We start from the raw sequence: 23,947 nt of genomic DNA on the forward strand, positions 1-23,947 counted from the left end.
AATTATAGGCACTAAAGGGCAATCTTTTTAGATATATAAATGGTTTAGTTTTAATAATATTTATTGATTTATAATGTAAATAAAAATAAGAGAATATAGGTAACTCTTGAAATAAAAAATAGACCACATAAAATGAATAATTTCATACAAATCATTAGAATATATTTATACTATGTATAAATCTACACATTAGAAGACACTGCTGAAATTTTGCTCTACAGGATATCACTCTAGAATTCTCCTTAAAAAAAAAAAAAATCACTGGGTGGAATTAGATGATGACTGTGAAATAGATTCTCCCATTACAATACTGCTTCTGTCATTTAGAGTTTTGACAACAGTTGTAGCTGGAGACTGCAGGACTTTACGAGAAAGCCTCATTCTTCCATCAGCCGGATCACGTCCAAAGTATTTCACCTGTATTATAGAAGCCAATTTACTTTTAAAGTTACAGTATTGTGATTGACATCCAAATTAGAAGATTTTTAAATTTACCTGATACAAAAAAGACAATGATTAATGTTTCTACTTTGCTGAAAGCATAGCTTAGTGCTAAATAGAGGTATATGCTAATATAATTTGGTTCAATAGCCATTATTAAAAGGACAAGCAATTATTTGCCCTATTAAAATCTGTTAGACTTAACTGTGCCTTATTTTCTCTAGGCCAGGTCCCTATATTGGAAGAACAGTGAAACAGTGAAAGCCATGGTGAGTGATTCTAAGCAAGAGCTTTCTGAGGCTAATGATGCTATAAACTATACAGGATATGGTCATGCCATTCACTCTTCCTCAAAGGACTATCACAGTTGAGATTATTTGGCTTGACTTTAGGAATGTGACAATGTTACAGTCCCTTCTGATGTAAAAACACAATTTTATACAGATAATACGTCTTAGTTCTTATTTTTCCCTCGGGGCTACTTGAACAATGGGATTACAAATTGAGAATAAACTAGAAGCCTTGGTTACTTAGGTCGTAGGTAATAGGTATAGCTGGAACAAAATGTGGCATGGACAAACAAAAACCAAACTACATCAGACTGATAATGACTTCCTTTTTTTTTTTTTTTTTTTTTCTTTGATAATGACTTCCTTTATCCACAAGGTCAAACGTGATGACTTTCATCAAACTCAAAAATTTTTAGTTGTAAGGAAGCAATTAAAGTCTCAAATATGACATTCAAGGCCTTCAACCGAGTTAAATTTTCAGAGTTTTCCTGTCCTGTAAAACACTTCATAGGTATCACTGACCTCTTGTATTTTTAAAAGCTCTAAAGGGGACTACTGTTCTTTTTTTTTGGGTGGGGGCGGGGGAGACTACTGTTCTAACTAAACTATAAGCTCCCTAAGGGAAAGAATTACATCTTAAATCCTTAGTCTATTTAAGAGCAAACCTAAAGTTAAAAAGGTACAGAACATAAATAATATAAATCACAAGTGTTGATTTGATTCTTTTAGCTTTCTGGAAAAAAAAATTGAAACTTCGAGTACAATTTACAGCTTTAAAAAGTTGAATACAAGTACCTGAATTTCTTGGCCAACTTCTAATCCTAGGGCAGTGGGATGTTTAATCTGAAAGAGAACATACTCATTTATTAGTTGCTGGGCATAATTTCTTAATATCCATAGTAGTACACTTTTTAAAAAAAAATTTATTTATTTATTCATGAGAGACACAGAGAGAGAGAGAGAGAAGCAGAGACACAGGCAGAGGGAGAAGCAGGCTCCATGCAGGGAGCCCGATGCAGGACTTGATCCCAGGTCTCCAGGATCACGCCCTGGACTGAAGGTGGTGCTAAACCGCTGAGCCCCCCGGGGCTGCTCACCTTTTTTTTTTTAATTTTTTTTAAGTGGGAACATCTGATTATAAAATCTGTTGATTACCAAGACTTATGTAAGTATTCAGATGATAGCAACAATCTTCCAAAACCTCTCTACTTTTTAGATAACTATGGCTTATACTCCAACAAGTATCCTACTTAATGTGTACTGCGTTTGTTAAAATGGACCTTACAGAGCTTGTTGTTTTAGAATATGTTCATTTTTCATTCAATAATATGTTGAGGACATCCTTTTATTTTTTTTTAATTTTTTTTTTTGAGGACATCCTTTTATATCAATAAATCAAACAGTAGAGTTGAGTGTTCATCATAAGATTTTATTTATTAGAAGAGAAAAAGCAAGTGAGAGAGGACACAGAAGAAGAGGAAGAAGACTCCCTGCTGAGCCGAGAGCCCAATAGGGGCTCGTTCGCAGGCACTGAGATCATGACCTGAGCTGAAGGCAGATGCTTAACTGACTGAGCCACCAGGAGCCCCTTAAATTCCAGTATTGCAAATGTTAATAATTACTGAATTTAGATGTAAGGTATATATGGGTGTTCAGTGTACTATTTTTTCAACCTTTCTGTAGGAAACTGTAGTGTTGCAATGATTATGTATTCATTTACTCAAATTATCCTCTAAGAACAAAGTCCTAATGTTGAACTTCTAGGGCCAAAGGTACTCATACAATTTACCAAACACTCTCTAAAAAGTTTGTACCAATTTACCTTCCTATCAACAGTATCTCAAGTATAGGAGAATGTCTATTTTCCATATTCTTACCCACATTAGAAAATTTTAAGTATCTGAAAGTTGAAAATTTTAACTTAGTTTTATTTGCATTTAAAACAATGCTGTTGAGGTGCCTCGGAGACTCTGTCAGTTAAGTATATAGCTCTTGATTTCAGTCAGGCCATGATCAAGCCCTGTGTTGTATTCTGCACGTAGCATGGAGTCTGCTGGAGATTCTCTCCCTTTCTACCTCCTTCCCCCTGCTCATGCACATTCTTTCTCTGTCTAAAATTTAAAAATAAATAAACCTTTAGTAAGAAAAATTGCTTTGATATTGACCTTTCTTACAAGCCCTTTGCATGTGGAGCCTCTCTCATATGTTATATACATTTCTTTACCTTAAGTTGCTACTTGTCTTTCAACCTTATACTTTGCCATATACTTTTTAAAAAATGTCAGGGACACCTGGGTAGCTCAATCAGTTAGGCATCTGACTCTTGATTTCAGCTCAGGTAATGATCTTGGGGTCTTGAGATCAAGTACCACATGGGGCTCCACACTCAGCAGGGAGTCTGTTTGACATCCTGTCTCACCGCTCCCCCCCTCCTGTGTTCACACTCTCTTTCTCTAAAATAAGTCTTTTTAAAATAAATAGAAACTTGGAGGGATCCCTGGGTGGCGCAGTGGTTTGGCGCCTGCCTTTGGCCCAGGGCGCGATCCTGGAGACCCGGGATCGAATCCCACGTCGGGCTCCCGGTGCATGGAGCCTGCTTCTCCCTCTGCCTGTGTCTCTGCCTCTCTCTCTCTCTCTCTCTCTGTGACTATCATAAATAAATAAAAAAAAAAGAAAAAAAAAAAAAAATTTAAAAAAAAAAAAAAAAAAAAAAAGAAACTTGGAGTGCCTGGGTGGCTCAGTTGTTGAGCATCTGCCTTTGGCTCTGGTCGTGATCCCAGGGTCCGGGGACTGAGTCCCACATCAGGCTCCCTAGGAGGATCCTGCTTCTCCCTCTGCCTATGTTTCTGCCTCTCTCTCTCTCTCTCTCTCTCTCTCTCTCTGTGTCTCTCATGAATAAATAAATTAAAAAACTTCAAATAAATAAATAAACAATAAAGTAGGGTAGGCATCCTGCTTTATGAAAACCAGCTATTTCAGTACAATGTATTGAAGAATAATCTATTTCTTCAGACTGAAAATGCAACTTTGGTATGTATTATATTCTCATATATATATAACTGGATGATTTCTGGTCTCTAATTTTTTGTTGTGTAATTTGTCTAATTCTAGGTCAGTAATACACTGTTTTATTCTGTATGGCTTTATATTTCAATATTTGGTAAACCAAACACTATTATCCCTTTACCCCCATAGTTTTCTTGCATAGTTTCATATTTTTAGTTTTATTTTGCCATGCTTGGCCAAGAAAATTGGAAAGACAGGGGTAGAGCTAGGTATTTTTAAAGTAACCGTTATACGTTAACTCTAGATATAATACTCAAGAGTGTTTCTATTCCATCATACAAGGACGAACGAACATAAATGTGTTAAACTGTAAAAACATTTTTGTCAGCAACATCCCTGTCATTTTTAGTTTTCTATATTTAGGCTAGTAGTGGACAAAGTGGACAATCCTTACCAACCCAGGTAATTTCACTATGATTATTTTAAGGCAGTTTTAAAAATTATCAAGTAATTTTTTTTTTGTTTTTTTTACCTTTCGTTGATCAAGCTGTGTGTTATGTAGTAGTACTGCAGTCATATTTGGATATAGTTTAACCATTACTCCAGTGTCTCTGAAAAGGAAATAAGCCTGGTTAAAACATACGTATCTGTGTATCTACTGCTAATCAAACTGATTATGTACTTATTGGAGAGCAAAGTAAACATACACAAAATTATAAGTAGGATTATCTAAAAGAGATTCTTATTTTTCAACTGAATACACACACACACACACACACACACACACACACACCCTGTATTTATTTTTTAAAAATATTTTATTTATTTATTTGAGAGTCAGTGAAAGAGAAGATAGAAAGAGAGCATGAGCAGGGGAGGGAGTGGGAGAAGACTCTTCTGAGTAGAGAGCTTGATCCCAGGATTCTGGGATCACAACCTGAGCCAAAGGCAGTCACTCAACCAACTGAGCCACCCAGGCACCTCCCCACCTTTTAAAAAAGATTTTATTTATTTATTTATTTTTTAGATTTTATTTATTTATTTGAGAGAGAGCTAGCAAGAGAGCATGTGCTGGGAGGAGACAGAGAAGCAACATTAAATATTTTAAAGTAGTGTAGATTAATCATAAACCTATTAAGCAATGATTTAAGGAAGGGGGTTGGATAAAATAGCATACTTATTTCATTAAAAAATTTGTCTTCCTTCTTTTCACTAGTCTACTAAAATAAGCCACCGTTTCTTAGTTTTTCACCTGTGATATTAAACCTTATTCCAGAGGCACTTGGATGGCTCAGTGGTTAAGCATCTGCCTTCAGCTCAGTTCACGATCCTGGGGGTCTGGGATCGAGTTCCGCATTGGGCTCCATGCATGGAGACTGCTTCTCCCTCTGCCTGTGTCTCATCCTCTCTCTCCCTCTGTGTCTCTCATGAATAAATAAATAAAATTTAAAAAAAATCAGCATAGCCTTAGTTGATATTACCTGATTTCAGTTATTGTGGCGGTATACACTGCTCCAAATTCTAGTTGCTGCTCTTGCTGTAAGTGCAAAATAAGCCATAAGTGAATAAACAACAAAATGTGGAGAAAAGAAACTATTATAAGATCTATACTTACATCATCTTTGCACAGTTCAGTAATGAAGTCTCTTGCTTCGTGCATAGCACTGGGTGTTGGTGCAAATACAGAAAATGTTTCTTCATCCACCTGACTAACAGTTACTCCTTTTAAAAAGATAATTTAACATATTAAAGTTAACTTGCTTACTCCAATGTAGTCTTAGAAGTAGATGTGAGAGCAGACAGGGTTGTATTATATTTAGTCACTGCTTTAGGAATGAAGAGATTCATTCACCAACAAATACACATTGCACACCTGCTATGTATCTGACATTGCACTAGGTCCTAGGGAAACAACAGTGAGTCACTGTCTTTGTGCTCTTGGAGCTCACAGTTTAAGAGAAAGCAGATATGAGTTCTCATTTTGGAAGGTTTAGTTTTGATTTCTTAATTATGAGTAGAAACTCTACTAGAATCTTTTCCTCAACTTTTCTTCTTTCTATTACTCTTTAGAGTGGTGCACAGATGGATGAGGGATGAAATCATGTTGGTTTCTCAATCTAAAGAGCTAGGTAAGGTAACTCTGCTTCTCATCTTCCTTCAATAACCTCAAAGCTGGTAAGTACTAGGTAACTCAAATACTGCCTCCAGAAAAAACAATGCATACTATTTCTATACATTCTCTTTAAATACAAGAGTCTAAATAAGTGAAAAATAGCAGAATAGAAAATGACAGCAAAATCCTTTAAAGTGAAAAACTAAACATTTTTCTAAATCTTCAATTTTAAAATGTTGCAAAGAAATTGATTAATTCTAGGTCATCTTCTTTGAGTATAGTTAAGAATGCTGATTTATTAAGAGGCATACAGAAAAACCTACAGTAAAGACATGCCAGTGTTACATTCTTTTCTCTTATTAATTTCTCAAACATATTTTTGGAGCAACCACAATAGAGCTGAAATGGCAACCTAGATGGCCTACCATTAAAACCCTCAAGCTTGGGGCTCCTGGGTGGCTCAGTCAGGTAAGTGCCTGACTATTGATTTCAACTCAGGTCATGATTTCAGGATTGAGATGGAGCCCTCAAGGTGGGTTCCATGCTGGGCTGGGCATGAAGCCTGCTTAAGATTCTCTCTCCTCTTCTTCCCTTCTCCCTCCCTAAGAAAAATAAAAATAAAAATAATAAAACACAATCCCCAAACTTCATACAGCTCTTACCTGTTTCAGCCTGGAGCTTTTTTAAATGATATCCACCCGGTCCAACAAATTTTGCCCGTTTTGATAATGGAACCTGAACAGTTTCTGAAATGCAGTACAGACAAAATTATAAATAATGCAATAACATATATAAACTTAAAACATTATCTTGATCAGAGAAACTTTTTTTTCGCTTAGACACATGTAAAAATACTTCATGGGAAATAGAAAAATAGTTACTTAACTAAACTTTCTGAAAGGTCTAATGTCTAAAAATATCTCTCCAAATTTAAAGTATTTAAACTATAGAAACAAGTTAAAATATTTTTGTTTTGTGTATGGAGTTAAAGAAAATTTAATTATATATCTTTATATATTAATGTTTACCTTGTCATGGAATAAATAATTTTAATACATTACCCACAACAGGTCCATTTTCTTTTCTAGATGCTCGAGGTTTTGAAATAGTTTTGTTCATAATCTGTAGTATCTCCCTCTTTGCCACTATGAAAGATAAAAACATAATAAAAATTCTAACTATAGCTTATCCTTGAACAACTAGAGATTAGGGATGTCCACCCCGACTTTGAAAATTCATGTACAACTTTTGATCCCCCAAAACTTAACTACTAATAGCCTACTGTTGACTAGAAACAGTTAAGTACGGGCAGCCCGGGTGGCTCAGCGGTTTAGCGCTGCCTTCAGCCCAGGGCGTGATCCTGGAGACCCAGGATCGAGTCCCGCGTAGGGCTCCCTGCATGGAGCCTGCTTCTCCAACTGCCTGTGTCTGTGCCTCTCTCTCTCTCTCTCTCTGTCTCTCTCGAATAAATAAAATCTTAAAAAAAAAAAAAAAGAAACAGTTTAGTAACCCATTTTGTAGATCTATTATATGCTGTATTCTTACAATAAAGTAAACTAGAAAAAAGAAACTTAAGAAAACCATAAGGAACAGTAAACATACTTACAGTGCTTTATGTATATTTTTTGAAAAATATTTGTGCATAGGCATGCTAGCCAGCCTAGCTGGGATATGGGGCTGGCTCTGGGATGGCAGAGTTCCACAGCCTGGTGGGTTAGGCTCAGCAGTGGCAACCCCTGAGTGGCCTGTGTGCAACAAGAGTTGCATGAAGGCACAGTACAGCTGCATCTGCCTGGACATGTACCACTGGCTCATGGCCATACACTGTCACCTACGGCTACATGTGATTGTGCTGGTCTCCAGGAGGCCTCAAGGTCAAGGTGCCATGGTGTGGAGTAGGTCCCTCCCTAACCCCAGAGGCACAGAGGACTTAGTGCAAGGACTTCTCACTCAGTGCTGTCCCTGCCCTCTGGACATGTGCTTTCACTTCAGCCCAGACTTCTGTGGATGCTCAACAGGACCACTCTCTCAGCAGACTACAGCCCTGCCCAGTCATGGTCACTCCCCAGGGGCTGCTGATGGTCTCAGCAGGCCTCTCAGGATACTCAGAGTGCAGAGGGCATAACATCTGTGCCATCTGCCTTCAGTTGCTCTGGTGGGATGGGGAGTAGTAAATAAATGCTTTGCTGTTGTAAATAAATGCTTTTGCTGTCAACTCTAAAAAAAAATCCACATATAATGTGGACCTGTGCAGTTTGAACACACATTGTTCAAAGGTCAACTGTGTAGAAAATAAATGTGATCAGAGATCACATTTTATTATTAAAAATCATAAAAAACCCATTTCTAATAGTATGCCTAATGGGAATTATAGTTGCCATTAGCAAATAACACAATGATGGAAAGAGAATCAGGCACACTGGCTTAGCTTACCTGAGGCTTGTTGAATGGCCTCCATTACAATTTTTATTGGTATTCCAGGTAACTTAATATCAGCCTAATGTAGAAAAGCAAAAAAAAAATTATATATATATATATATAAATATTAATTCATGACATTATTTAAATATTATAAAAATGAAACAAAATAGGTTTTAAAATACCTGTAGTGCAGTTATTCCCTTACTGGTGCCAGCTATTTTGAAATCCATGTCACCATTATAATCTTCAATTCCCTGAAGGAATTTAAGAAATTATGATATAGTCTTAAACAAAAACAAAATTTACCCAGTCACTATACAGGAATTTTAAAAAACAGCTGTAGAAGTAAACCATGGCCTCTAAGACTAAATACAAAGTATCTTCTACATTACTACTGCTTCTAATTTGAGTCTTTTTAATAAGTTAGAACTGTTTCATCAGAAAAATCACTTGAGGACCCCTGGGTGGCTCAGTGGTTGAGCATTTGCCTTCGGCTCAGGGTGTGATCCCCAGGTCCTGGAATGGAGTCCTGCATCAAGCTCCCCACAGGGAGCCTGCCTCTCCCTCTCTCTCTGTTTCTCTCATGAATAAATAAAATCTTTAAGAAAAAAAAAAAACAAAAAAAACCTCACTTTAAGATCATGTTGGTACCCGATAAAATGCTATTTCATTTACAATCACCCTAAAGTGAGCTATTATGGATATTTATACTGTAACATATATATATATTTTATATTCATATCCTATAAAATCCAAAGCATATTAATATGCAGAGGAGGAAAGAAAGAACAAGGGCCTCTATTTCCAAGTACTATTATTATTCTAGGCATACAATGCTTATAAAATATGTACAATGCTTATAAAATATGTATCATCTTCACCATTGAATATTTGAAGACATGGATATACTTGCCAGAATATCTGTCAGCAAACGATAATCTTCTATTTCACCCTTGTCGGGATTGTTTTTGGTGACCAATCCTATTGCCACACCTGCGACAGCAGATGAAATTGGAACTCCTATAATTGAGAAAAAGAGCTTGTATGTAATGTGTACATCAGCCTAACACATATTTATCATTCTGATATTTATTTTAATGTAAGTAGATGGTGTTTTAAATTCGACAGTCAGAACTAAGCTGGAAAGGTCATCTGACTACCTCATTTCTTGATAAGCATATGATAAAAGCCTCTTAAAACAATTCTAAACAGGTAATCACTGTTCTCACAAAAACCTCTATAAAAATAGCAAACTTAACTCTTAATGGAATCCATTTGTCTTTTGCTTTTGGTATGTTTATCTTCTTGTTTTGAAAAGTAACCATGTTACCCGGTATATCCTTCCAGCCTGAACCCCTCAGTTCACCTTTCCATGAAAGCCACCAGCAGGGTTTTTTAGAGTATCCTCCCAGAAAATTTCTGTGCCCAAATATGAATCAAAGTGTAATCTTTTATTTTCTTTACTTATGGAAGCATAGTGAATGCACCACTATTCTGCACCTTGCTTTTTTTCACTTACTGACATACCCTAGATATTGACACATAATGCAACAAAGTTCCACCTTATTCTTTTGAATGGCTGCTTAGTACTCCCTGCATGGATTTATAAACCACAGGACAGAAGTGAGATTACTGAGTCAGGGTGTGGGGGTTTACATTTATTATAAATCTGCAAACTGCCTTCACAATATAGCATTTTATTTTTTTAACAGCAGTATTTGAGGGTGCCTGCTGTTCTACTTTGTTAATTCCTATCAAATCTTTGGACCTTTGCTCATGTAGAGGGTAAAAATGGTAGCTTATTATTTTTTATTTTTTATGAATGAGGTTAAACTTTTTTTAATGTTGGTAAACCATTTGTTCATTTGTTTATTTAAGTAGGGTCTAAGCCAAATGTGAAGTCCAGTTCAGGGCTTACTCACAACCCAAGCTACGATCGAGTTGGATGCTTAACCAACTGAGCCACCTATGTGCCCCTTCTATTTCTTTAACTGTGAATTGCTTGTTCATGGCCTTCAACCATTTTCCTACTTGGTTGTTAGCCTTTTTCTTTTTTTTCTTTGTTAGTCTTTTTCTTAATGATGTATAAAAGCTCTTTCAATATGGGCAGTATATCATTGTTAAATATAAATATAGATTATTAAAGGAAATATATTATTTCCTAGTCAGTTGACTTTGTTTATTTTGATTTATTTTCCTGTACAGAATTTTAACTTATATGCAATCATGGTTCCTGGATTTTGCTTAGAAATGTTTTTCTGGGATGCCTGGGTGGCTCAGCGGTTGAGCATCTGCCTTTGGCTCAGGGTGTGATCCTCGAGTTTCAGGATCTAGTCCCACATGGGGCTTCCTACATGGAGCCTGCTTCTCCCTCTACCTATGTCTCTGCCTCTCTCTGTCTTTCATGAATAAATAAAATTTTTAAAAGAAAAAAAATTTTTTTTCCTATTTAAGATTTTGGTAGAATCTTCCATGTTTCAGTTTTTTACAAAACATTTAAGTTTTTATCACTTGGAACTTACAGTTAAAAAGGAGTATGGCAGGGGATCTCATTTCATATTCTCTAAGCAATCTCACTATCACCATTATTTTTAACCATAACCAGTAATGTTTATGACCTAAAAATATTTCTCTTCTATTTGTGTTTGCTAAGCCCTAGATTTGTATAGCCAATCTGCCTATTAGGTATTTCTAGCTAAATGTCCCCCAAACACCTTATATATGCACATATATTCAAAATGTAATCACATCCAATAAATCCCTTCCGTTTTGCCTTTCTTATCTTGGTTGAATGTAAAACTAAGATACTCATGCCAGAATCAATACTTCTTTCCTCATTTATTATAAAGTCACAAAGATCTGACAGTTTATCCTTTAAATTTTTTTAGAAAGTTGACCTTTCCCCTAAATAGTGAAACATCCATTGCTACTCCTTTGGTCCAAGTCCACATTATTTCTTGCTCTGACAACATTTCTTCCTATCTGGTTTCCCCAATTTTATTCTCTCTCCCAAGTTTCCATTTCCTCCCACTTCATCCTTCTAGGTCTATCACCTAAGCTGGGAAAAACTACCAAAAAGAAAAAAAAAAAATCGGATTCAAGTCAGCCATCCCTCTACATCATATTCTCCTGAATTCCCCATTATCTGCTTTCAAAGAAATTTTTATACATGTTCTATGGTCAAAAATGTTTGAGAGGGATGCCTGAGTGGCTCAGCAGTTCAGGGTGTGATCTCGGGCCCCTGGAAATGAGCCCCAAATTGGGCTCCCTGCCTCCCTTTATGTCTCTGCCTTTCTCTCTACATCTCTCATGAATGAATAAGTGAAAATCTTAAAAAAAAAAAAAAAAAAAAGTTTGGGAAATAGTACATATCCTGTTCCTAGAGATTGAGAATTCACATCGGTGTATTAAAGTTTAACTCACATTACATAAATCTGCCTAACCCTGCTCAAATGTAATTTAGAACAGAATTTTTTTTCATGGTATACAATAATCAATATCCAGCAGGAACAATATCCAGTTCATAGAATATTGAGTTGCAAAATACTACCTTCAAGTTCAAAATCCTTAGCATAACAATGACCTTTATTTATTTATTTTTTTTATTCAAGAGAGGCAGAGGAAGAAGCAGGCTCCATGCAGAGAGTCCAATGTGGGACTTGATCCCAGAACTCCAGGATTACACCCTGGGCCGAAGGCAGGTGCTCAGCCGCTGAGCCACCCAGGCGTCCCAACAATGACCTTTAAAGTCTGGACCCAATTCATTACTTATTTTTTTCAAATACACTTCAGAAACACACAATACTGCTTCGTAACTTTGCACATGTTGTTCCTTTCACATTAAATACAGGCCCTGATCCTAATCAACCTTTAGAACCAGATAAAATGTAGCTGTCTCTATAAAGCTAATTATCTTCAATCAAATTCTTCATTCATATCATACATATGGTGCTTTTACCTATGACCTGTTTTCTGCGTTACAAATGTGTGAATTTAGAGGGAGCTCCTTACAAAGCCTCTTGAGTATCTTTAGGTTCTTTTTTTCTTTCTTCTTGGACAGCATCATTGGTGAGATACAGAAATTATTTTCAGAACCTCTTATGTTGACTCTTTTTCCCTTTTGGTGTTTTAAACCGAGAGATTATACTGAACCTCTTATGCTCTTTCTTCCTAAAATTCTATGTACCATTTCTATGGGTGGTATTGTTCTTCTCATGGCTTGCATACATTGACTGGAAGATTACATGGTTACTTTCCTTTATGAGTCCTAAATATTTCTGCTTGCTGATCCAAACTTCATTGGTTTAGAATCAACTGCAGAGCTCTTTACCTTTTGGAAGGTGAGAAAGCTCACTGGATCACCAAGCAAGTTAATAGTTCTGCCTTTTTGCTACAGATAAGAATTCTAGTAGATACTCTGTACAAAAAAAAAAAAAAAAAAAAAAGATACTCTGTACAGTTGAAGCTGTACTTTGTTTTTAACTATCTTGCTCTGAACTGGTTTGGTAATTTGTAATCTGACTTCTCCAAGTCTAACCAAAATCCATTTTAAAGAGATCTTATATTTTATATTAATCAAATACAGTGGGCAGCCCCGGTGGCGCAGCGGTTTAGCGCCACCTGCAGCCTGGGGTGTGATCCTGGAGGCCCAGGATCGAGACCCACGTTGGGCTCCCTGCGTGGAGCCTGCTTCTCCCTCTGCCTGTGTCTCTGCCTCTCTCTCTCTCTCTGTCTCTATGAATAAATAAATAAAAATCTTAAAAAAAAATCAAATACAGTTAAAGCATTAGTTTTGAGACATAATTCTTTTACCTGCATCCATTAATGCTAAACTTCCACCACATGCAGATGCCATTGAAGATGATCCTATAGAAGCAAAAATACCTGCTTTAATAATATACTGACTTTTTTTAATGTAGAAAATTGTTACTATTATTTCCTTATAAATATTTAGTATTCTTTCCTTCTTTCTTTTTAAAAGCAATTAAGACAAGCTCTGCTAAACCACAAACTACAGGACTACACAGTCCAGTACGACACTCATTACATTGATTATGTACATGTAGCTACTGAATTTAAATTAATTGAAATAAATTCAGTCCCTTAACTGCATAGCACAGAGATAACTTCATCATCACATAAAGTTCTGTTGGACAGCAGTGTTATAGATTCTAAGAAACCTCCCAGGAAAACCACCATGCCTCTTTTGTTGCTTAATCAGAAGGCAGTTTAAGATACAGATTCTGGCTCTCTCATGGACCCTAAGTTACAGCCTAGTCATACCAGGTAGAGAACAGAAAATCTCTAGTTTAAATTCAGATGTTTTTTTTTTTTATTGTTCTTTTTCAATACCTATGACTACCTGATCAACGTCTGCTACATCTTTGAGATCTCTGTGAGCTTTCTGTCTCTAATGGCCATACCTTGCCTTGACTCGGGTACTTAATTTTAAGTACCTCTCTCCCTGTGCTATCTACTTATGTCTGTGATACATGATAGCTGTCCCCTGCCTACTGGATCACTCTCTTTTGTCCCTTTCTCTCTCTAAGCTGGCCTTGCTCTATGGTTTGTTTCTAAAAATAAATAAATAACCCCAACTGGATCTGTTATAACAGATACATGAAGAGAAATACTTGTTATATTGGGCTCAAAAAACCTCATTAGCTAAGAACAGAGATTTATACAATATATGATTAACTAGCACATATCATGGACTTGGGCACTGTGACAATAAGCATAATATAACAATAGTTATAAAAAGTTAAGAATATAATGGAATTCTGGTCTTCTTGACTAGAGGAAAACTTTATTTTACCATTTGACTCTAGGACTTCAGATGTTACTCTTATGGTGAAAGGAAAATCCTTGGGGATAACAGGATACAAAGCTTTCTCAGCAAGAGCACCTAAGTTAGAATAAAAAATAATAAACATAAATGTATGGAGGCTTTGTAAGAATACCATGTAAGTCTATAAATTTATACTCACCATGTCCAAGTTCTCTTCTATTCACACCAGTGACTTTGCCAATTTCATTAGTGGCATAAGGAGGAAACTTAAAAACAAAAACAGATACATAAACAACTGACATGGAAAGATATCTAAGATATAGTACCAAAATAATAAAAGAAGTTACAAAATAGAATCTCACTTTTTTTAAAGTTCATTTGTATACACAGAAAATGTCTGGCTATCTGAAATACACACCAAATTACTAAAAGTAGCTATTTCTAGTGTGTATGTGAACCAGAGTGGGAAGTAAATGGTTATGGGGATCTATAACATAATTTCTATAGTGTTTAAATTATTAATGATGATAAAAGACTGTATTTTTATAAGAAAAATATATACAGATTTAAAAAGAAATGTGCATTGAGGAAACAGATCTTTTCCAGTAAGGGTTTTTAGTCAGAGGTTGCAAACTATTTTATTTGACCAATATAGTGTCTCAAAGGAATATGATTATTTGCAATCATTTAAAATATTGGGAAATGCCCCATAAAATTTAGAAGTCCAGTTTAACAAAATTATTTATTTATTTTAAATATTTTATTTATTCATGAGAGACACAGAGAGACAGACAGACAGACAGACAGACAGACACAGGCAGAGAGAGAAGCAGGCTCCATGCAGGGAGCCTGATGTGGGACTCGTTCCTGATGTGGGACTCGATCCCGGCACTCCAGGATCATACCCTGGGCTGAAGGCAGGCACTAAACCGCTGAGCCACCCAATGATCTCCCAACAAAATATTTTTTAAAAGGAGTAATGGTACATGAATTCTGATCAAGCCTCTGGATCTAGCAGTCAATTTTCAGGAGTTATAAAGACAGAAGCTTGTTGGATTCCATCATGAGTGTGTAATCAGCAACATCCAGATTGCAGGGAACTCTACAGTCAAATGGCTCTGGGAGTTTAACAGACAGATTGAAAAGAAAACATATTGGAGGTGAAACCTATGGATTAAAAGATTTACAGAAATGTCAAATTTTTAAAAAATGGACAAGACTTAGTGTCTAGGGATGTATACTAGAAAAGCAAGGAAGTTAATTACTATAAAATTTAAGATAGTATTTACTTTCAGGGAAAGTAGAGTGTTGAGGCTAGGATGAAAAGCATGGAGGAGCTTCAGGAATGACTAAGAACATTTCTATTCTGATTTGGGTGGTGGTTATCAAGGGTCTCTGCCTTATAAAAAGTCATTATGCCATCCTTTGTTTTATATCATTTCAGTATATGTGTTTTACTTTACAATAAAATGTTTTTAAAAAATGAAATGATATAGCAATACAGCCCATATCCTTTTACTACCCCTCCTTCATTTCTGTTCCCTGTAATAAGCTAGAGCTGCATTTTTCACAGCTGCCCTTTTTAAAGACTGCCATGTGCTATGCAGCTTAGGACAAAGTATATGCTTTACTCCATTGTAATTCCTCTCTGCCTTCTGTAGCATCTGATTATATCCACAACAGGATATAAGGGACTCAAAACCTGTGAAAATCTCCAGGTTTCTGGATATTCTCTAGTAATTACTGTCTACATGAGATGTTCTCAAGTAAGTATAGCAGGTTCAACAAAACTGAGATGTTGGCATTCTGGACAGCCACCAATGGTCACTCAAAAGTGAAGTGACTTGCTACTTTTACAACTAGTCTCCCAGCATATATGCTCCAAATACTAAAATTAAAGTGTTTATGTCATATCTAGTCCCTTAGGATTTAGCTATAAATCAAGTCAATCCAAATGAGTAAAAACATGAACATTTAAGAACTAAAGGGAGGAAGTGATTTGTCATTTGAAGTATTTGTAAAGCCCCACTTTTGTTGACACGTGAATGGGGACAACTTTTTTGACTAAAATAAAACTGTCTACTTTTATGTATGATTCAGAACATCAAGTTATTGATTAAAAACTGTAACTTATCTCTAAATTCTCTTCTGCATGCAATAAAAGAACAATGCCCAAATCTACCTTAACAGATATATAAGACCAGCATAATAAAATGTTAATAGTAGAACCTAGGTAGTGAGTGGGTATATAGGTATTCACTCTTAAGTTCTTTCGGATTTGCTATAGCCTGAAAATTTTTCATAATAAAATATTGGGGATAAAATTCACCTTACCTCATAGTGCAGCATGAAATTTTTATCTTTTATTCCACTACGAACAAAAAGCATAAAATTAAAAACATCATATAGATACAAGTATTCTATTTGTATACTAAGACTGTAGACATTTACTTTTAAGCATCAGTAACTAATGAATCTTAAATTATAAACACATTAGTTAAATCTCGGAATTAAGATCTTTCTCCCAGTCAATATGTGAAGTGAAGATCAGTAACTGAAGTGATATAGGGGAAAGCAACCAGGAGATCAGATAGGGAAGATTTTTTTCAGAGTTTGAAATGAAAAATGTTATGATTATACCCAGAACAACAGAGAAAATGAGTATGAGAGGAAACACAATTCCTGGAAGCAGGAAACCAGATTTATATTTAAATGAGGTATATACAGGGTCTTAGCACAATTAGTGTCCCCTTTGGGTGAGTGTAATTACAAAAGGCAGTTCTCTGTGCAGAGGATTTAAAAATCCTAGGTTAGGGCCAAATCTGCATAACCATAAACCACAGTCTTGGGAAGAGAAAGAGAAATCGAAAACCCTGATTCCTAAAGACTATAGGAATAACAGATTTGGGGGGGCTAGAGAGGATACAGATCATTAGCCTGGCACCTGTATTTTACAAGATGCCAGCATGACTGGCATGTGCCCTTTTATTTACATAGGTTGCAGACCTAAGACTAGAACATAAAGAGGTGCTCCAGCCAACCTCAGTGCTCTTTCTTATGGAACTGTATTGCCTCTTTGAAGAGAAAGGAGTCAAAGTGAGCAAAGGGAGGGCAACCAAGTTTGGGCTCAGATGGGAATTTAAAAGAGAAAGTGTAAGAGCTCCCTCCAAAAGAATTATGATTACATTAATAATCTTGCCTTATACACACAGTTGCATTGTCAATTTTATCAGATATGTGAAAAACAATTAGTGGCGCTATCCTGAAGATGCTGGGGGTTATCATCATTAGTGAGGCAGTAGGAAGAGGGAGGCTGAGACTTGTGGTCTTCTGAGACCCTTACCAAGGGAAACGGAAGTAACTGTATTAGGCACTGAGCAAAGAAAAGAACTGTGGCTGTGAGTACCAGGATTCTGATGCAGTGGTGCTGGTGAGGACTGTAACATAGATTCTCATCATCTGCAATCGATCAGTAAGATTTTACTGCTGGCTTTCTAGGAACAGAGGAGGAGAACCAAGTATTTCTGAATACAAATTCCAGTGTGGCTTGGATTAGGTAAGGCTTTTTTTTTTTTTTTTTTAACTTATTAACAGCCTCCAGATTCTTTTCAGCAACTGTGACTCTTGTGTATTTATTTGCTCTCATTTATTATAGAACAACCTATCCATATCTGTCCTGAGGAATGGTTCTAGAGACAGAGACTAAACTGAATATACCCATGTTAAAAATACCTTAAAAATCATTATTATATAAACAAAAATACAGAGATAATGTTTAAAAATAATATAGTACATGAGCTTCAATTGTATATTGGAACTTCAAAACTTCCTTTATTTATTTATTTATTTTTTATGATAGTCACACAGAGAGAGAAAGAGAGAGAGAGAGAGAGAGGCAGAGACACAGGCAGAGGGAGAAGCAGGCTCCATGCACCGGGAGCCCGACGTGGGACTTGATCCCGGGTCTCCAGGATCACGCCCTGGGCCAAAGGCAGGCGCTAAACTGCTGCACCACCCAGGGATCCCGAAACTTCGTAACTTACTTTAAAACATATCAAACATGTTTTAGGACATACCAACATACTTTATAACTTACTAAAAAACATAACTTACTTTATGGCTGTTATAATCCGGTCAGACTTTATACTGGATTCTAATGAATCAAATGTAACAGTACAAAACACCTAAAATTAGAAGAAAAAAAAAATCTCAGGCTTTAGTTTACTAACAATGAAGAGGAAAACCAGAAATATTTCAAGAACCCAATTAGCTATTAAAGAAATGTGATAAGTAAATTCTATACCAAAGCTTGCCATGCTACTTAATACAGTAAACATTCATTCTATAAATATGAAAGTTATGTGTAAATCTCAATAAGCCAAAGGTCTAACATCACAGACTATGTATGTAAAGCACTGTACTAGAAGTGCTGGGGGCGGGATCCCTGGGTGGCGCAGCGGTTTAGCGCCTGCCTTTGGCCCAGGGCTCGATCCTGGAGACCCAAGATCGAATCCCACGTCGGGCTCCCGGTGCATGGAGCCTGCTTCTCCCTCTGCCTATGTCTCTGCCCCTCTCTCTCTCTCTCTCTCTCTCTGTGACTATCATAAATAAATAAAAATTAAAAAAAAAAAAAGAGAAGTGCTGGGGGAGGACAGGAAGAGGAAGGTATATTTGTAAAACTTGACTATAAAAGGAAGCCTCAATAAAGGTCCAGCTAGGGAGGGTAAAATAAAGTAAGGCGAAACCAGAGGGAGACAAACCATAAGAGACTTTTAACTATAGGGAACAAACAGGGTTGTTGTTTACTAGGTGATGAGCATAAAGGAGGGCATATAATATAATGAGCACTAGGTGTTACATCCAACTGATGAATCACTGAACTCTACCTCTGAAACTAATAATACACTACATGTTAAGTCATTGAATTTAAATAAAATAAAATTTAAGGAAAATAAGTAAAGGTCCAGGCAATAAAACTGCCTACTTAAAAAAAATCCAATCTTCTTTGGAAGGACATAGTATAATCCAAACTCTACAATGCATCATTCACAACATCCAGGATACAACCTACAGAAAAATAGGAAATGGTAACCATTCTTAAGAGAAAAGAAAATGAGGACAATGCCCCGAGCTAATTCAGATATTGGATTAACAGACAAGGATTTTCCGTAGCTCTTATAATTATACTCAACGATATAAAGAAAAACAAATGGAACTTCTAAAACTGAAAGACACATTATCTTATGATGGAAAGAAGATGCCAAGAATCCATGGACATGGAAATTGGATTAATAGAAATTGCCAAATCTAAAGAACAAAGAAGAAGGGTATAGGGTAGGGAGGACATATCCTCAGGGACCTGTGGGGACAATTTCAAAAAGACTAACATATATACTTAAAATCCCATAAGGAAAGATTAAGAGAGAATAGGTAGAAAAAATATTTGAAGAAATTATGGCTGAAATCTTGGGATTTCAAATTATGGGACACCTGGGTGGGCTCAGCGGTTAAGCATCTGCCTTCAGCTCAGAGCGTGATCCCAGGATCTGGGATCGAGTCCCACACTGGGCTTCCTGTAAGGAGCCTGCTTCTACCTCTGCCTATGTCTCTCATGAATAAATAAATAAATATGAAAAAAAATTATGGCTGAAATCCCTAGTTTGACAAAAGACACAAATTTACAGGTTTAAGCTCAGAAAACCCTTAGCATGATAAACACAAAGAAAACTACACTTTTCAGTTATATTGTTGAAAACCAAGACACAAAGAAAATCTGGAAAGCACCCAGATGAAGACAATAAATAGTATACAGAGAACAATGATTTGAATGCATCCTGACCTTTTATTACGGGGGGGAAAAACAACAGAAGAACATTTTTTTAATAGTGCTAAAAGAAAAAAGCATCAGCCCAGCATCTAAATCTTGCAAAAAACATTCTTCGTATATAACGGCAAAATAAAGACATCTTTAGGTAAATGAAATACAAGAATTTGTTGTCAGAAGGTCCACAGGACAATAGTGAAAAAGAGTCTTGTCAGATGAAAGGGAAAAATGCTATATGGAAACGTGGATCTTCAGGAAGAAATACAAAGTATCAGAAATTATAAATACAAAAAAAGAAAAAAAATTTTAAATAACGTAGGTCAATAAAGAAGACTATATTTTCCCTCTTAATTTCTGAAAATGAGTAATTTAATATACAAGTTTTAACATTGTCTTGTGGAGTTTATCATATGTAGATGTAACTTCTAAAACAACTAGAGCATAATGTGTGAAGTAGTACAGAATTAACTCTAAAATGAAAAGTTAAGGAGATATATACTGTTTTCTCTATACTAACCACTAAAAAAATAATGCAAAGGTATAGCTAAAAAATAGACATATTACAATTGAATTAAAAAAAATATTTGGTTAATCCAAAAAGAAGGCAAAATAGAAAAAATAAAAAACTGTGCAGCCCCGGTGGCTCAGCAGTTTAGTGCCACCTTCAGCCCAGGGTGTGATCCTGGAGACCCGGGATGTAGTCCCATGTTGGGCCTCCTGCACGGAGCCTGCTTCTCCCTCTGCCTGTGTCCCTGCCTCTCTGTGTGTCTTTCATGGGGCAAACAAAAATAAATAATAAAATGCTAAATACAATCACATTAGTAATTAAATAGAACATTAATGGACTAAACACTCTTAAAAGGCTGAGACTGTCAGAATAGCTAACAGAAGTATGCAGGATATCTTAATGGAGTTATTTTTAAAATTTATTAAAAAGCATAAAAGAAAACCTGAATCAAGAGTGAGACTATTTACTGAAAAGATTGTATGTAATTAAACTGTAAAAATATAATTTCTCTCTCAAACTAATTTATAAATTCAGTGCAACAGCAATCTAAACTCAAGAAAGATTTTTTCCCCCAAAACTTAATATAATACTAAAATTCAAATGAAGGAACAAATGTACCAGAATAGCTAAGACAATTTTGAGGGGAAGGGGAGAATAAAAAGGGAAGATTTGCTTCTCATACATTAATACATACCACCCAAACCATAATAGCTAAAACAGTGTGATACTGGCCCAAGAAATTCACAGAACAAGGAAGAGAATATCATTCAAAAATGTATTTATAGGGATCCCTGGGTGGCGCAGTGGTTTGGCGCCTGCCTTTGGCCCAGGGCGCGATCCTGGAGACCCGGGATCGAATCCCACATCAGGCTCCGGGTGCATGGAGCCTGCTTCTCCCTCTGCCTGTGTCTCTGCCCCTCTCTCTCTCTCTGTGACTATCATAAATAAATAAAAATTTAAAAAAAAAAAAAAAAAAATGTATTTATAAACTGAATATCATAAATCAACATTATAAGTCAACAGGAAAAATGAATTATTAGTAAATGTGTTGTAAAATTGGCTCACTATGGAAGTTTCCACCTCACACCAATATGTAAGAGTAAACTCCAAAATAGACTAATGGTTTAAATTTGATAGCTACAACTAGAAAGTTAATAGAAAAACTAGGTGCATAATTTTGTGACTTTGGGAAAAGGAAAGATTTCTTAAATAAGACAAAACAAAATCACAAAATAAAAAAGGGAAGGATTAACTATTTCAAAACTAAAGATTTCAGGTTCATTCTAGATGAAGAGTAGGTTACCACAAGCAAAGTTAAAAGGCTTACAATAAGGAGGAAGATAATATATTCAAATTCTGGTTACTGAAAAGGATTAATATTTAAAACACATAAATCGCTTAAAAATAGGAAGAAGAAAGGATATAACCAGATAATTCACAAAACAGCAAACCTGAATCAGGGCTACCATACTGCTCAAGTTCAAGGACACTATCTATGTGACAAGAGTGTGCTGGAGGGTGTCCTGGAGCCACACTGATTGGCTATTATATAAAGAGACACTCAGCCTCACAGGGAAATACAAACAAAAAGGCAAGGACATACCACTTTGTACCAATTTGATAGGCAAAATTAAAGTAGTAACTAATAATAAGAAAAAGGAGGAGGGATACAGCAAATACCATACACAAAATAATGGATACACATATATGTTAAATACAAGGATCCTATGTAAGGGAAAAGAATAGGACTGAGGTATAGGCTGAATAGAGAAAACAGATGAAGGCCCTGAATAGATGAAAAATGACAATATGTTATAAACTGAAGAGTATGAGTGACTCAATTTTGTGCATCAAGATTAAAAGAAAAACTTGATAAAGATACCAAGTAATTCTAGAAAATGCAAGCCAATTTATAGTGGTGACAAAAGCAAATCAACAATTGCCAAAGGAAGGGGAGGGTAGTAGGAAGAAAGGATGATAGAGAGGCAGGAGGAAACTTTTGGGGGTGATTGGTATGTTCATTATTTTGACTTTGGTGACAGTTTCCCAGTTGTATACACGTGAAAACCTATTAAACATACACTTTAAATATGTGCAGTTTCTTGGATGGCAATTATACTTCAAATAAGCTGTTAAAAATATTTTATGGTATTACTACATGCCATGATAAAAATCTAGAGTGCCTATATAACTTCTTTTAGATCTAATTAAGTAATCTGTAATCAGCAAATAATTATAGTTTTTTACATATATTACCTGTGTTTGTCCCCTCTGAAATAATGCTGATCCATGAAGAGTTTTAAACAAATCTACCTCACAATTTATATTCCTAAGTGAAGTCAAATCTCGACCATCGCACCTATAGTAACAAAGGAAAGATGTAAAGCAGTATTCAAAACCAGAAATATCACCTATGATCTCTTATTCCTACCAGGAAGTTCTCAAGCCCAGTTGTGTATCATATCACCCATGAAACTTTAAGAACTTTAAAAAATAATTCAGGTACCCAGAGTCCCACCCTAATCCCACTGTATCAAATCTCAGGTTGTGATCCATACACTTGTACAGTTAAAAAAGTTCTGCAGGCAATTCTGACGTGCATTCAGGGTTGTGAAGCACTGTTCTACACATAAGTCCCACAGAGAATAAGTCAAACACATCCACACACTCTTCAACACTGATTTATAATATAATTCTTTAATGTTCACTTGAAAAAACCAGTTCCTTCCTTTGAGCAAGTTGCCACTTTTTTATTTTATTTTATTTTTTTTAAGTTGCCACTTTCAAGGCAACTTACAGAGAGACATACTTTAATTCCATCAAAAAAGGATATATTTACCTTTTGTATTCATTCAAAATAATACTTCTAAAAACCTCCTTTGCAACAACATTGAAGGATTCTATTATTTCATATGTATCAGCCTCTGGAAATTTTTCTATAGAAAGAAAGAAACCAAACAAAGGTTTTCTCTTTTTGGAAAATAAGATTTCAATTCATAGTATCAAATCAGTTAACTGTGGGAGTAAACCCGGGAAATTGATGCTGAACATTTCGTCCTCTAGCAAACAAAATAGATAAATCAAATGTTCTCAAGTAGGAGGGACACAGTATTATACCTCAAATGTATTTTTACTGAGAACTTAATTTGCTTTTTACCAGAACAATAATGCTTTGTAATTAGCTCTCTATTGTAGAGAGACTAACAAACACAGCTGTATTATGAAAAGGTCTGAATAACCCTTTTAAGATTAAGAATAATCACCTTCAATGTTTTACCTTAGGAACTTTTATCATAGTCTGCAAATAGAGAAATAATTTTTTTATACATTACAAATTCCTACTGTTTGCCTATTTAGTTAACATTTATCAAATTCTTTCATGACCCATGTAATATACCATGTTTTAAATGCCTTTAATCTAACAATTTATGAAGTATATTATCACCATTCTAAAGAAGAAAAAACAGGCTTTTACAAAGTAAATTGCCAGAGAGACGCCTAAGTGGCTCAGTGGTTGAGCATCTACCTTTGGCTCAGGTCGTGATCCTGGTATCTT

General features: G+C 35.7%; 1 protein-coding gene and 1 long non-coding RNA gene across 3 annotated transcripts in view; one reads left to right on the forward strand and one right to left on the reverse strand.

Annotated features, from left to right (window-relative positions):
* Positions 1-23,947, forward strand: part of LOC112672477 (uncharacterized) — a 166,073-nt gene that overhangs the window by 10,446 nt on the left and 131,680 nt on the right. Inside the window, exons 2-3 of one of the 2 annotated variants that reach the window (XR_003144298.3) lie at positions 666-710; positions 5,808-5,866. This is a non-coding gene — a long non-coding RNA (uncharacterized LOC112672477). The remainder of the gene's footprint in view (positions 1-665; positions 711-5,807; positions 5,867-23,947) is intronic. The other variant, XR_003144300.3, reaches the window with a different exon arrangement.
* Positions 44-23,947, reverse strand: part of PNPT1 (polyribonucleotide nucleotidyltransferase 1) — a 43,185-nt gene continuing 19,281 nt past the window's right edge. Inside the window, exons 12-28 of the mRNA XM_025467548.3 lie at positions 23,231-23,327; positions 22,648-22,750; positions 18,173-18,243; positions 16,394-16,430; positions 14,259-14,325; positions 14,087-14,176; positions 13,084-13,137; positions 9,185-9,291; positions 8,454-8,525; positions 8,284-8,347; positions 6,912-6,995; positions 6,513-6,596; positions 5,353-5,459; positions 5,219-5,274; positions 4,270-4,348; positions 1,527-1,574; positions 44-417 (exon numbers count right to left, since the gene is read on the reverse strand). Coding sequence (XP_025323333.3) covers positions 259-417; positions 1,527-1,574; positions 4,270-4,348; positions 5,219-5,274; positions 5,353-5,459; positions 6,513-6,596; positions 6,912-6,995; positions 8,284-8,347; positions 8,454-8,525; positions 9,185-9,291; positions 13,084-13,137; positions 14,087-14,176; positions 14,259-14,325; positions 16,394-16,430; positions 18,173-18,243; positions 22,648-22,750; positions 23,231-23,327 — 1,379 coding nt within the window. The 3' untranslated portion in view covers positions 44-258. The remainder of the gene's footprint in view (positions 418-1,526; positions 1,575-4,269; positions 4,349-5,218; positions 5,275-5,352; positions 5,460-6,512; positions 6,597-6,911; positions 6,996-8,283; positions 8,348-8,453; positions 8,526-9,184; positions 9,292-13,083; positions 13,138-14,086; positions 14,177-14,258; positions 14,326-16,393; positions 16,431-18,172; positions 18,244-22,647; positions 22,751-23,230; positions 23,328-23,947) is intronic.

Source organism: Canis lupus, chromosome 10 (genome assembly GCF_003254725.2).
Source record: "Canis lupus dingo isolate Sandy chromosome 10, ASM325472v2, whole genome shotgun sequence".
Classification (NCBI taxonomy): domain Eukaryota; kingdom Metazoa; phylum Chordata; class Mammalia; order Carnivora; family Canidae; genus Canis; species Canis lupus.